This window comes from Hippocampus zosterae, chromosome 13 (assembly GCF_025434085.1).
Source record: "Hippocampus zosterae strain Florida chromosome 13, ASM2543408v3, whole genome shotgun sequence".
In the NCBI taxonomy this organism is placed as follows: domain Eukaryota; kingdom Metazoa; phylum Chordata; class Actinopteri; order Syngnathiformes; family Syngnathidae; genus Hippocampus; species Hippocampus zosterae.
Genome location: NC_067463.1, coordinates 7,463,813 through 7,479,339, shown reverse-complemented (window position 1 = coordinate 7,479,339; position 15,527 = coordinate 7,463,813). Strand labels below are relative to the sequence as shown.

The 15,527-nt window shown below is 47.9% G+C and overlaps 1 protein-coding gene across 1 annotated transcript in view; it reads right to left on the bottom strand.

The window, feature by feature from the left end:
* fbxo41 (F-box protein 41) overlaps positions 1-15,279 on the bottom strand; it is a 33,792-nt gene extending 18,513 nt beyond the window's left edge. The window contains exons 1-3 of the mRNA XM_052084710.1: positions 15,172-15,279; positions 2,923-3,660; positions 1,515-1,744 (exon numbers count right to left, since the gene is read on the bottom strand). Of these exons, the coding sequence (XP_051940670.1) occupies positions 1,515-1,744; positions 2,923-3,471 (779 nt within the window). The 5' untranslated portion in view covers positions 3,472-3,660; positions 15,172-15,279. The remainder of the gene's footprint in view (positions 1-1,514; positions 1,745-2,922; positions 3,661-15,171) is intronic.
* Positions 15,280-15,527: the final 248 nt, after the last annotated feature.

Below are 15,527 nucleotides of genomic sequence, written 5' to 3'. Positions count from 1 at the left end.
CTTTTTTTTTTATAAATAATTTTAACTGATAAAATAACGGTATCATCTTGAGTTTAGTGTCGCTTTCATCTACCTCGGCATGTCATGTGAACATGGACATTATTATGTCTCCCATACACCCTTGTTTAACATAGATTCTGTTCTGTTTCTGGGCAACAGTAAATGCTTCTTTGGATCGAATTTAGTCTTAAAAAAAAAAATCCTCAAAATAGTTCTGGTCTTACTTTGTTGTGCCATGTTGTGGGAGAATATCAAACACGCTCATCAGATTCATGTTCAAAAATCACCAGACTGTGGGCTTCATGTCCAAACAAGACTTCTATTTATAGAATCGGAAACATGAGCCAGCTCATGAAGCTGCCTGGTGAAAAGGACAATCAGTAAAATGCCATATGGGCAAAAGTATCGGGACACACCTGACCATTATGCTGACATCGAGCTTACACTCCAAATATTGAACTCCTAAGTGTCTTTAAAGAAGGAAAACAAAATGCAACATCAGCACATTTACCTCAACTTCAGCTCAGTGAGTTTCTAAAGCAGGGGTGTCAAACTAATTTTTGTCGCGGGCCACTTTGGAGTTACATCTTCTCTCAGAGGGCCGTTACGACAGTGAAACCGAATAAATGTTTAATCATCACATTGTCTTATTACTTGTACACAAAATAAATGATTGCTCACTAGTTTTGAAATCAGTCAAGTATTTGTTCAATTAGTTCTCAAGTGAGTGTAAACAGGATAACAAACTTATTGCAAAATGTTACCGTTATTTATTGCGCAAGACAATTTGAAATTTCGGTACAGATTTAAGCAGGGATCATGGAAGTTGACACCGATGATTTGCTTTCGCGGGCCACAAAGTGACGTGGTGGGCCGGATCTGCCCCCCGGGCCTTGACTTTCACACCTGTGTTCTAAAGGATTCATTTGACTGGATTGCTTTTGCTTTAGTGTAATGTCATGATGATCGCACGACAGCAAATGTAACTTTTTTGCGGGCACAAGCAACTGTTTTGGTGTTGAAACCCTCTGTGCATTCAAGTCATACTTCTGCATTGGTCTTCACCTTCAATTGTCATATTTTATTAGCAGTAATGCTGTTTGGCCTCACTCTTCCAATATTTCAGCCTGCAAATGGGATTTTTGATGGATTTTCATTTCCCACGGTGAAAGGGACACAGTCTAGGGTTGCAACAAAAAAAAAAAAAAATCAATCTGCTAATGAAGGCTGATAGAAAAGGATCGGGCCAATTTCAAGACAGTAATAAAAAAAGCAGCGCTTTGCACACTAACCAGAGATGAAATATAATTCCGCGCCAAATCCCTCTGTGATACATCCAAAACACCGAGCCATGAAGTTTGAAAAGGTTGTACAATTGAGATGATTTGAGTCGGACCATCAGCCTTTGAATGTTAAACTGGGTTTATGCAGACTATAAATGGGGAAGGAAGGACAACGGTGGTGACGTATTCAAGGTATTTGTTTCACTTGGCATGACCAAGGCTGTCACTTACTGCTGCTTGTGGTTGAGCTCCGCCTCCTTGTTGACCAGGTCCTGTTTCAGGTTGGCCAGCATTTCCACCGAGACGTCCACCTGCCGGGAGAGCTCCAAGGCCTTGTCCTCAAGCTCTTGTTTCTCCTGGCTGAGCCGCTCGCTCTCGTGCTTGGCCCTCTCCAGTTCGGAGCTCTTTCTCTCCAGCTCGGCCTGTAGACGGCCTACGCGGGCCGCTATTTTCTGCTCCACCTACAAGACGACAGATGTTAAAGTCGCGCGCTAGTATAGGAAACCATAGCATTTTACATCTTACAGTCATGTAAGGCATTATTAAAACAGATTCTGTCACTTTTATACCTGACGGCACTTCAAATTATGCTCCGTTATTCACTTAAAAATTCTCGTTCTCGCTAGGAGCATTTTAATGACGACCCGATTGGATGTTGTCGTGCGGATTCTGTTCCGATTGAATGTGGACGTGATTTGCACCGACGGAGCTGGACAAGAGACCGCTTAGAGGCGCCGTTGTGAAGATTTTTCTTCATTGACCAACTGGGCCGCGTTCAGAGGCACCTTTTATATCATTCTAGCTAACATGTTATCTTACAATATTGTGTCAAATGATGCCCACTCGGCATCCATTGCAGCCTGGTCATCCTGGAAGGGGGATTCTCCCATCTGCGGCCCCTTCTCAAGGGTTCTTTTTTTTCCCCCAGATGGTTTGTTTGGAGTTTTCCTTGCCCTCCTAGGGGTTAAGTTTAGGGGATGTCAGTAAGATTTGTCAACTGTGGGCACATGAAGCCCTTTGGAGACTTTGGGATTAAGGGGTGTATAAAACAAATGTGACTTGACCTGAAGTACAACAATACATTCAATATTAGAGTTCAATCATACGTGGATTTTAAAAAAAAAAACTTTGCCATTTGCCATAGACAGATTGGATCAGGGGATCATTTGAATCGCGTTCCTCCATTTTCATGCAATGGGCTGTTCCATCCCATAAGGTTTTAAGCTTTTTCACTGTGACGGTAAAGCTACGTCACTGGCGGAATCAGTCAAAAGTGCTTTCCAGTAGCACTGCTGTAGGGGTCAGCTGACAAGAAGACAATAAAGATGAAGTGGAGAGTAATACGAGTGATTCTGTTCATTCTGAAGGTATGATTACGAAAACAATCAAAAGGGGAAACTACATTAACGGACGATTTATGTTCTTATCAGTCACAAAGGCTTGGAATAATTTGCGTGTTAATCCTCAAGAAGGATTATTGATCTCGTTGATGATAAATATTCAAAATCTTTGCCGCACACTAATGTGGGGGCCGGAGGGCCCCAAGAATGGGTTAGCATTGGGCCCCCAAATGACAACATTGGACGTATCCTGTCCCCATCAACTGACTGGGTACTGGAATATAAATGATCCTATTTACCTCTTCAGAAAGCTTCTCCATCCTTTCATCCAGCTCGAGACGCTCAAAGGCACGCGCCTTCAATCTGGCCAGGCCTTCTTCATATGCCGCCTCCACTGCGCTGGCGGCGACGTTAGCTGCTACGGCCACGGCTGTACTGGGGTTCCCATAGGGGCCGGGGTCTGTGGATGTCATGGCCGTCTTCATCAAAATCTCCCCCAGAGGAAACTCCACATTGGGGATGTACCTGGCCGAAGTGTTGGAGCCCGCCGGCGTCAAACTCAGGTCGTCCACGCACGGAAGCTCGCGACAGGGGAAGCGCCGCTCTTTCAATGCCGACGGCTGCAGCGGCTCAAAGGGGTCGTTATCGTTGGGAGGCGGCAGGAGGGCTCCCTCCGTCACGAGGGGCAGCAGGGCGGCGGCGTCGCAAATGCTGTTGGACTTGGAGAGGACGTAGAGGGTCTCGTACGTGTGGTTGTACTCCAGGTGGGCACGCAGGGACGACAGGCTTCGGAAGCGCTTGTGCTCCCCACAGCGAGGACAGCGATACGGCAGGTCCAGAGAGGCCATGCCGTGCGAGATCTGCGGGGGGAGAGTTGGACGGCGCTCACGCAACCGGACGGTGGCGCCGGCGGGTTAAGAACCCATCGGATGCTCTCATGGTCACAACAGCAGCCGTCAATCAGCAGGGTGAGGACAGATCTTAGAAGTTCACATCATGGCAACTCTCGCTTGGTCTTTTCATGCCACTGTCACTGCCTAGAACAGAAGAAAACACAATAGTGGCTTGAGAGAATATAGTAAAAAAAAATTTTTTTAATCATGATTTAAAAAATTTTTTTGTACATATAATAACTATTTTAGCTTAAATCTTCATCCCAATTACCCACTTTATGATGCTAAATTGTCCTTTGGTGTGAGTGTGAATGATTGTCTGGCAACCAGTCCAGGGTCAAACCCGACCAAAATCAGCTAGGACACACTTCAACTTAGCTGCAACCCTAACAAAGATAACCGCCGTACAAAATTGATGGATGGAACTTCTATACTAGTGGTGTCCAACATACGGCCCGCGGGCCGGCACCGGCCCCCAAGGAGGTTCGATCAGGCCCTCGGGATCATTTAAAAGTGAAAAAATGCATAAAAGACACGAAATGAATATTTTTTTAATAAAGTGCAATTCATGGAGTATCCGCAAGGGGGACATACTTGATCAGAGTAGAATAGCAGTCTCAGTCTGTCACCGAGACAGACCCAACACAGCAGACGCTATCAAGGACATGTTCTTGTGCTTCTTTCGACCAAAACGAAGGAAAGACATATTACTTTGGTTATTTATAGCAGAGTATGGTATAATTTTAATGGTCTGGCCCACTTGACATCTACCGAGGCCGTATGTGGCCCACAATGTGAAATGAGTTTGACACCCCTGTTCTACACCTTTCGGTCAATTATGATGTAACACTTGGATTTGTACAAGCTTTCCAACAACCGTACGGCTACACTCTGTGTGGAGCGACTGATTTGCAAGTGAGGTGGTCATGAAACATGAAACTCATGTTTCACTAACCCGTCTTTTACTATTACAATCTGTCATGTATGCTAAAGTACTCAAAGGACAACCAGGGAAAGCAAGAGGAAATGGATCCATTACCGAGAGTGCTCATGAAGCACCAAGAAGCCTTGGTTGGCTTGAGAGACTTAAGGCCACTTTATAATCAAAATAGAATCCCCTCATCAAGCACTGTGTTGATTAATAGGTCAAAGCCAGTCTTGGATGCCAAGGTACTCAAAATGATTGTTGATAGAATTAGCGGCTGTGTGTGGCGCAAGCCTAAATGCTGGCTTTGTTTTTCATACAACATGAATAATCAGTGAAACCGTATGAGCATAAACAGACTATTGGAGCTCAAACCGCCGCCAAAGAATCAAGTGATAATAAAAATGGTGGGAAAACAACGGTTTGTTAGCATTTTCTGCAATCAGTAGCCTGGACTCTGACAAGAACAAAGCACAATTGCCGGAAAAACAGTTTCATACTGTATCTCTGCAATTTCATAGTCCTCACTCTTTTGAACAATAAATCTTCAAACAATTATATATTTCGTAGGGGTGTTGAATATCACCCCTCCGTGAGTCGTCACCTTACCGTGGTGGAGGGGTTTGTGTGTCCCAATGATCCTAGAAGCTAAGTTGTCTGGGGCTTTATGCCCCTGACAGGGTCACCCATGGCAAACAGGTTCTAGGTGAGGGGCCAGACAAAGCACGGCTCAAAGACCCCTTATGATGAACAAGATATATGGACCAAGGTTTCCCTTGCCCGGACGCGGGTCACCGGGGCCCCTCTCTGGAGCCAGGCCTGGAGGTGGGGCTCGTTGGCAAGCGCCTGGTGGCCGGGCCTACACCCATGGGGCCCGGCCGGGCACAGCCCGAAGAGGCAACGTGGGTCCCCCTTCCCATGGGCTCACCACCCATGAGAGGGGCCAAAGGGGTCGGGTGCAATGTGAGCTGGGCGGCAGCCGAAGGCGGGGACCCTGGCGGTCCGATCCTCGGCTGCAGAAGCTAGCTCTTGGGACATGGAATGTCACCTCTCTGGCAGGGAAGGAGCCCGAGCTGGTGTGTGAGGCAGAGAATTTCCGACTGGATATAGTCGGACTTGCCTCCACACACAGCCTGGGTTCTGGTACCAGTTCTCTCGAGAGGGGTTGGACTCTCTTCCACTCTGGAGTTGCTCACGGTGAGAGGCGCAGAGCAGGTGTGGGCATACTCATTGCCCCCCGGCTCAGTGCCTGTACATTGGGGTTCACACCGGTAGACGAGAGGGTTGCCTCCCTCCGCCTGCGGGTGGGGGGACGGGTCCTGACTGTTGTTTGTGCATATGCACCAAACAGCAGCTCAGCATACCCACCCTTTTTGGAGTCCTTGGAGGGTGTGCTGGAGAGTACTCCTGCTGGGGACTCCCTTGTTCTGCTGGGGGACTTCAATGCTCACGTGGGCAATGACAGTGAGACCTGGAGGGGCGTGATTGGGAGGAACGGCCCCCCCGATCTGAACCCGAGTGGTGTTTTGTTATTGGACTTCTGTGCTCGTCACGGATTGTCCATAACGAACACCTTGTTCAAACATAAGGGTGTCCATATGTGCACTTGGCACCAGGACACCCTAGGTCGCAGTTCGATGATCGACTTTGTTGTTGTATCATCGGATTTGCGGCCGCATGTTCTGGACACTCGGGTGAAGAGAGGGGCGGAGCTGTCAACTGATCACCACCTGGTGGTGAGTAGGCTCCGATGGTGGGGGAAGATGCCGGTCCGTCCTGGCAGACCCAAACGTATAGTGAGGGTTTGTTGGGAGCGTCTGGCGGAATCCCCTGTCAGAAGGAGTTTCAACTCCCACCTCCGACAGAGCTTTTCCCATGTTCCGGGGGAGGCGGGGGACATTGAGCCCGAGTGGACCGTGTTCCGTGCCTCTATTGTTGAGGCGGCCAATCTGAGTTGTGGCCGTAAGGTGGTTGGTGCCTGTCGTGGCGGCAACCCCCGTACTCGCTGGTGGACACCAGCAGTGAGGGATGCCGTCAAGCTGAAGAAGGAGTCCTATCGAGCCTTTATGGCCTGTGGGACCCCAGAGGCAGCTGACGGGTATCGATTGGCCAAGCGGGCCGCGGCTTCGGTGGTCGCCGAGGCAAAAACCCGAGCGTGGGAAGAGTTCGGTGAGGCCATGGAAGCCGACTTCCGGACGGCTTCGAGGAAATTCTGGTCCACCATCCGACGTCTCAGGAGGGGGAAGCAGTGCACCACTAACACTGTGTACAGTGGGGATGGGGCGCTGCTGACTTCGACTCGGGACGTTGTGAACCGGTGGGCAGAGTACTTCGAAGACCTCAACTCCACCAACACGCCTTCCTTGGAGGAAGCAGAGCCCGGGGACTCTGAGGTGGGCTCTCCTATCTCTGTGGTTGAAGTCACCGATGTGGTTAAAAAGCTCCTCGGTGGCAGGGCCCCAGGGGTGGATGAGATCCGCCCGGAGTTCCTCAAGGCTCTGGATGTTGTGGGGCTGTCCTGGTTGACACGCCTCTGCAACATCGCGTGGACAACAGGGAGAGTGCCTCTGGATTGGCAGACCGGGGTGGTAGTCCCTCTTTTTAAAAAGGGGGACCGGAGGGTGTGTTCCAACTACAGAGGGATCACACTCCTCAGCCTCCCTGGTAAGGTCTATTCAGGGGTGCTGGAGAGGAGGGTCCGTCAGGAAGTCGAGCCTCAGATTGAGGAGGAGCAGTGTGGTTTTCGTCCCGGCCGTGGAACAGTGGACCAGCTCTACACCCTTAGCAGGGTCCTTGAGGGTATGTGGGAATTCGCCCAACCAGTCTACATGTGTTTTGTGGAGTTGGAGAAGGCGTTTGACCGTGTCCCTCGGGGAGTTCTGTGGGGGGTGCTTCGTGGGTATGGGGTACCGAACCCCCTGATACGGGCTGTTCGGTCACTATACCACCGATGTCAGAGTTTGGTTCGCATTGCCGGCAGTAAGTCGGAATCGTTTCCAGTGGAGGTAGGACTCCGCCAAGGCTGCCCTTTGTCGCCGATTCTGTTCATAACCTTTATGGACAGAATTTCTAGGCGCAGCCGAAGCGTTGAGGGGGTCCGTTTTGGGGGCCTCAGTATTTCATCCCTGCTTTTTGCAGATGATGTGGTGCTGTTGGCTCCTTCAAACGGGGCTCTCCAACTCTCACTGGAGCGTTTCGCAGCCGAGTATGAAGCGGTTGGGATGAAAATCAGCACCTCCAAATCTGAAACCATGGTCCTCAGTCGGAAAAGGGTGGAGTGCCCCCTCCGGGTCGGGGAGGAGATCTTACCCCAAGTGGAGGAGTTCAAGTATCTTGGGGTCTTGTTCACGAGTGGGGGTAGGAGGGAGCGGGAGATCGACAGGCGGATCGGTGCAGCGTCTGCTGTGATGCGGACGTTGTATCGGTCTGTCGTGGTGAAGAAGGAGCTGAGCCAAAAGGCGAAGCTCTCAATTTACCGGTCGATCTACGTCCCAACCCTCACCTATGGTCACGAGCTATGGGTCGTGACCGAAAGAACGAGATCCCGGATACAAGCGGCTGAAATGAGTTTTCTTTGCAGGGTGTCCGGGCTCTCCCTTAGAGATAAGGTGAGAAGCTCAGTCATCCGGGAGGGGCTCAGAGTCGAGCCGCTTCTCCTCCACATCGAGAGGAGCCAGATGAGGTGGCTTGGGCATCTGATTCGGATGCCTCCTGAGCGCCTCCCCGGTGAGGTGTTCCGGTCATGTCCCACCGGGAGGAGACCCAGAGGAAGACCCAGGACACGCTGGAGAGACTATGTCACCCAGCTGACCTGGGAACGCCTCGGGATCCCCCGGGGAGAGCTGGAAGAAGTAGCTAGGGAGAGGGAAGTCTGGGCTTCCCTGCTAAAGCTGTTGCCCCCGCGACCCGGCCCCGGATAAGCGGTAGATGATGGATGGATGGATGGATGGATGGATGGATGGATGGATGGATGGATGGATGGATGGATGGATGGATGGATGGATGTTGAATATCACTTTTTTTCAGACCAATACCGGAATAAGTATCAACTCTTTGAGTCCTCAGCAATACCGAGCAATAATATATAAAATCTTATTTCACACATGGAGAAAAATGAACAAAAACTTTTCTTTCTCCTGCCGATGATGATTCGCCAAGGAGGAATTAATCAATTTAATACTCATTTTCCTGCCTTTAGTATCGTTGCGTGGTATTGACAGCGTCCCCGACTACCCAAAACCTTAAAATCAAGCTGCTATTGGAACCGATACCAATACCCGATCGCGGTACGCTCCCATCCTTAGTATTTAGACACATGTTTATTTCAATTTAGTAACTTTAACATTGTTACCCATATGATAATGTACCGCCATAAATAGTGATTCATAAGCTATTGACACCGACCCCAAAAGGTTTATAATTGCCTAAAAATACAAAGCACTTTTTGCATTGGACAAGGATATGTCCTGACAAAGTAAAGCTCCACCCCTCACTTCGACAAGGTTTGTTGGCCCCAAGATGCCACCAGATGGCACCAATGCAATATCTTTATATGACAATTGGCTTTGGCCAGAGTAATAAAAGCAACAGATAGGTGAGTTTTTAAGACCGTCCACCATCCACTATCCTGTTGTGGTTAGCAACAACGTTCAAACAGGTTTCGCATGAACAATTCAACATATGTCCCTTCTGTAAACTCTGATGATTGGACAAAGAGGTGTCCATTGGAAGAACAACGGCAGATGACCAAGCATTAAAGATGTGAGGGCCACCAGATGTTAGAGGTGTGAGATCTTCTTCTCACCAAGTGCCCAGAAGCCACTTGCAACTATTTAGAAGTCTGGTGAGGCTGAAGAAAATAATGAAATAAATAAGAGTGTACGGGCAAGCTGTGCCCACTCAAAGAGTTTTTCCACAAGCATGACCACGATCTCTGCAGGCAGTTGGCGTCCCCGTCTGCTTCGCAACAATATCCAATGAGGTAAGAGAATGGAAGATGATGGAGGATGGCCTCGTAGCCACATGTTGCATTTAGACATTGTCAATTGTTTTTCGTTAACGTATTTAATTTCATCTGGGCCTGGTCACCAAGCTGTGCAAAGGCTCTCTTGGAATTGCTGTACTCATCGTTTGGGGTGCCACGACATGACCGAACATGGAAATGCATGCATTCATTCGACGGGAAAAACAACATGTCAGTCATCAACCATCATACTAGTTGTGTCGAGTTGCATGATAGTAGGTGGAGCACCTTAAAAAGCAGGGAGGCGGGAGCAGGGCGGACTGAGCAAAATATATGAAGAAAAAATGTTTTTTTCCGGGTCATGCATGGGGTCTGACGTTTTAAAACACAAAGGGGTGTTCAAGTCAAAATGTGTCTTTACAATAATAGCTTCTATGTGGGCCCCACTCATCCAAAAATTGTATTCAGATGAATATTGCATTTGTGGAAAATGAATATGAATTCGAATACTCTGTTTAGACTCGTGGGTGCACTTAGAAAATACTCTTGTCAAGAAAATGTTTGACTTGACTTCCCATTTAAGTCATCAAAAGCAATGGTTTGTTCCTTTGTGCCTGGGGGGTTTCGTGCACATTTGATTTGCTTGAATGTGTGAAAAAGGGAGCGAATCACGCTTGCCCTTTGTTACCCTTTTTTTGTTTGTTTTGTTTTGTTTTTTTATTTTAGCCAGTGATATTGCTCCATTGTGGTCAAACAAGCAGCCTGCTACCATGCACATAATAAAGGTGCCAAGACTTGTGTTGTAAGAAGTGTGACACGAATATCAGCCCACAGTTAAGCAATGAAGCTTTTATTTTTCCCACTGCGCTCCCGCAGTATATTCATAGTCCAGACTGACATTGAACTGCACGAAAGTAAACAATAGTGTGGCGTATGCACTTAAAAGCAATTTGACATCACAAGCCCTTTGACACGTTGCCACACCCTAGTATAGAAACAGACAGTGTAAGCTACACGGGAGCTTAGCTAAGAGCTCCGCGAGGCCTGTGGGCCCCTGCGTGAGCATGTCAAAGTGTTTTAGTCCCGCTGAACACAACGGGACTCCCGTGACAGAACAAGTTCACTACCTGAGGCTCCTCAACTGACAGCCAAGGGCGCAGCAAAAGCACTTGTGATAAATTTGATCACACGGGGCCAGTTACTTTGCTTTCTGACATTGTTTTGGGCACACAATAATAACAGCACAAATAAAGGTTGGTGCTAATTAATTTAGCAATGGTCATCGATTGTCATTCAGCCTGCCATGCATGTATTTGGAATGTGGGAGGAAACCGGAGTACCCGGAGAAAACCCACCCAGGCACGGGGAGAACATGCAAACTCCACACAGGAAGGTCAGAGCCGGGGATCAAACACACGACTATTGCACTGTGACCCCTGGACCACCGGGCCACCAATAAGAATCCCTTAAACCCACTACCTCCACATGTTTGAGTTTTGGGTACAAAGGCGGAGAAAAGGTGAAAAGAAGCCCATTACTTGCCCGTTTTATTTTTAAATGTAACATTCTTAGTCCACGCACGGCGGGAACACTTTCTTCCTCTTTTTCATTTGCTTTGACAGTGAGCAATAGTTTGAAAACCACACGAGCGAGGCCCTCAGGACTCCATAAGGTGTCACTTTTTGTATAACACAACAAGAATGCGAAAGTAGCACTTTCTGCGGCTCTACAGAATCATTATTGGCAGCGAGGTCAGGGAGAGGATGGGGCGGTGAGACTGAACGTCTTCCGCCAATGATCGCTGATGGCCACACAAATAACAACCGACACCCGCCCGCAACCCACCACGTCTGCCACTGTCGACTATTGATCCACAAAAGGGTCTGACGAAACAATTACACCCTCGCATGCAGACATCATCAAACAGAACGTAACAGAGGGAGCTCACGGGTCACTGCAGAGTAAACTGGAGGTACGCCGGATAAAGGCGATGCCCAAAGTACAGTCCACAGACCACATACAGCTTGCTCCGTAGCCCTCAACTCGGACCATCGGATTACAATGCGAAGTCTTTTGGGTTGTTTTTTTTTTTTCATAAGGAAAAATAGCACTCTAATATTGTACTTTACGCAAAATAATGTAAACATATTTGAACTGGATGATGCCATTTCTGAGTAAAAAGCATGTGAATGCAGACATGGTAAATGGGAAGATATGGAAATGATCGTGAATGAGGCGGAACGGTGAAAGATGTGGAATGATGCGAAATTGTACTGAAATGTGAAAAAAAAATGTGCAATAAGTCACTGAAAAATGTGGAAAAACATTGATGGATTCGGAAATCTTGTGGAATGGAATTTGAATGGTCGCTAAAGTTAATGAATGACACTGAATTATGCAGAATGATATTGTAGAATATTAGTTGAAAGATATGGAACACGGTGGTACTTTTTTTTCTTATGTTTGTTGTCTAGTCAAGTCAAGTCAAGTCAAGAGTATTTATAGAGCACTTTCAAACAGCCATTGCTGCATACAAAGTGCTGTACATGGAGCGATTTAACATGCACAATAAACAGGAAGACAAATCTGTAATAAAGGCGGTGGAAAGCACCAAACAGTAAAATCAAGAACAATCTATGTTAATTGCTCCATGTACAGCACTTTGTATGCGGCGATGGCTGTTTTAAAGTGCTCTATAAATACTGTTGAGTCGAGTTGAGTTATGTTCATACTGAATGATACTGAAAGACATGGAATGTTGTGGAATGCTAACACGTAGTCACTCGGATGGGACAGCCTGTAGAACCTCAAACATACCACAGGTACAAACTGTGTCTTTGAAAAACACACACACACACACACACACTCCAGATTCTGTGTTTAAGATTGGCGACGCAGCCTCCAGGAAGGATATGAGAAGCAAATGAGCCAGACAACGGCCGCTGGGATAAGTGGATGAATGGCTGAGGTCTTCTCATGTATATAGCATATCTCAAGCCTGAGAAGACGTGATATGCAAGAGATACACACGGTGGGCCATTCTACTGAAATGCTGTGCATTGCTAGATTCATATTTTTTGAATGAGATGCTAAAGTATTTATAGGTCCAGCAATTTATGGCATTTTGATCAGCTGTTATTGACTGTAACTAAATATGTATAAAGTATACATATAAACTATATCCATCCATCCATTATCTGAGCCGCTGAGCTCCAACATCACCAGTTCGCAAGGGGAGCGACCATCGTGCCACGGCCGCCGACGTGAGGTTGTGCAGCTAGGGACGTGGGCCCTCATCTGAGCCTGTCCCCGACGCCCCGCGCCATCGCCGCTAGACTTCTTGAGGTTGAGGGGATCGGGAGAAGCGCCATCCTGGGGGCTATGTAGCGTGAGGGAGGGGTATGGGTTGCAACCCCGCCCCCGCACTTCAACCCTGTGGCCAGGGTCCACGGCAGCGCGGTGGCCGACGGTGGTGGTCCAGGGGGTCTGCAGCACCCGAGGTTGGACCGTGGGTGCGCCGGGCCCGGTGTTTTATTTTGAAGGGTGGGCATTCCTTCATAACCAATGGGGATGGTCGGCTTGGGGATCCGGTCCGCCGCCTTGCTAGGCGCTTAACGCCAGGACTGCGGTGGATTTGTATACCGCCGGAAGCGGTCCCACGGGATTTTGCTGACCCGAAGGTCATTACAACTTTGCGCCATCTCTCCAGTGATAGAAAGTCCCGCCAATTCGGCGTGGAGGCTCCCTTACGGACTTGACTGCGATCCACTAGGAATTGGCGACGGTTTGATCCGCACCTTTGAGCCTAGGGATCGCAGATCTTTTGCGAATAAGCAACTGAATAGGACAGTAATCTAAATGTTGGTCTCAGGCTAGTAGAACGAAGGACTACTTGACTCAGATTAAATATCTGTGGGACATTTGGAATACAGGTTCTACTCCAGTCACATAAACAAACATCAGCCGTCAGTCAAAAAGCCAGTGATGGAGAGTAAGGTGGGCAGACGGAATATTACACTCCACGGATCAATGCAACAGTAAACAAGCACTCGCTTCTTAGCCGTCTCGCAATTGCCTGACTGCCAGCATGAAAACCCGTTTACATCCCTTTTCCGATCAGCTTTATCCTCACAAGGGCGTGCTGGAGCCTATCCCAGCCGTCTTCGGGTAGTAGACGGAGGACACCCTGAACTGGTTGCCAGCCAATCGCAGGGCACACAGAGATGACCAACCATCCGTGCTCGCGCTCACACCGAAGGATAATTTGCAGTGTTCAATCAGCCTGCCATGCATGTTTTTGGAACGTGGGAGGAAACCGCAGTACCCGGAGACAACCCACACAGGCACGGGGAGAACATGCAAACTCCACACAGGAAGGCCAGAGCTGGAATTGAACCCGGTACCTCCACTAACTGTGGGGTTGACGCCCTAACCACTCATTACTTTTTTTTTTTGCATGTTTTTGTACTTGAGAATGCTGCTCCATTGGAAAATTAAACAAATGCGAAAAGAAACAATCGTGTAAAACAATCAGCCTGTAATTCATTCATCCATTGTTGTCGGAAGCATTACGGGACCAAAAGATTTTTACAAATAATCTGATGACTAATCGGAGATTGAAAATATTGGAATCGGCATTGGTCTCATCGGTTGGGCCCTAGATTTCCCAACTACTGTCATGCTGTACACATGTGAGTTATAATACTGCAGTGCAGATAAGGCAAGTCACAAATGTGTTCACACAACCACTTTGGAGTATGCTCCATCCCATCTCAGTATGCTGACAGCACCTTTTTGTCGTTTCCCCCGTTTTCTACAACAGCAGCAGCACAGTATGCACATGAGAGCACCGGTCCAATTTGTCACGCATTGTAGTCACACGAGTTTGACCAAACTCTTGCGCTCTTCTTGCCTCAGAGTCAGCATTGACATTTTTAATATTTAGGTGTCAAAGAGGGTTGCGAAATTACATTATTTTCACAAATGAAAGCTTTCAGCGGGAATTTATAGAGAATTAAAAAAAAAAGGAATTAAAAAAAAATGTTAGGTTCACTCCAAAGCTTGATTTGAAATGTTTCATGCATCTATAGCATGCATCTAGTCATCACCCAGTAGCTCTAATGATACACTTCCAATACATTCTCCGAAATTCCCATGGGAGCTTCCTATTTACAATATATATCACCATCTTGACTTGTTATGTAAATTTCCTCGAAACTTTCAACTTCCCCAGCCCTTCGCCACAGTAGTGCACATAATTCTCATCCGCTTTAAAAATGGATGCACAAACCTCAGCGTATTAATACGTATGTGTGCTCGCCCATTGGCCGTTAACATCTCCTGTAGCAGCCTTACATGCAGGCCAAGCATCGGCTGCCCCATTGATCACCATCACACATGGCAACCAGGCAGGTAGAGAGCACAGGCTGCAAAACATCTTGTGGGCGTGGACCAGCCTGAACGAGCAGCACATGACATTTTCTCGTAGCGTAAACGGTCGAATGGCCCGCGAAGGTGCGCGGACGTGGGATGCAGCTGCAGAAAAAGAGCCATGCTCGGTTAAGAACCCTCCCATCTCCTCCTCCTTTTAGCTTCGCAACGCTAATCCATGGGACGTCAATTAGCCGCACGGGAAGCGCCCATGACGCGTTGGATTGGCCGCGTGCGCACACACACACTCACAAATAAATGCACACGCACTCTCACACGAATTCGTGATTTTTTTGTTTTGTTTTCTTTTGTCATGGTGAAGGACGAAAAGACTCACCTCGGAATGTCAATCTTCTTGTGTTCATTTTCCCTCCCTTGGCCGCCACGGAGCAAGGAGGAAGCGCTAGAGCCTTCCTTGACGTCACAAGGCTGCAGCACGGCAGAGAGAGAGAGAAAGAGAGAGAGAGAGAGAGAGAGAGAGAGAGAGAGAGAGAGAGAGAGATGCCAAAAAATTGAAAACAGAAAAAGACACAACTGAAAAATAATACACCCATCCGCCTCACATCCTCAAAAGTGAATAGTGAGGTGCACAGTGCGAGGTTCTCAAACTGGGGGCTGCGGACCCATGGGGGTCCACAAATCCTAGTTTGGGAGTCTGCAAAATAATTTGCAATACATTATGCTGTATTAAAT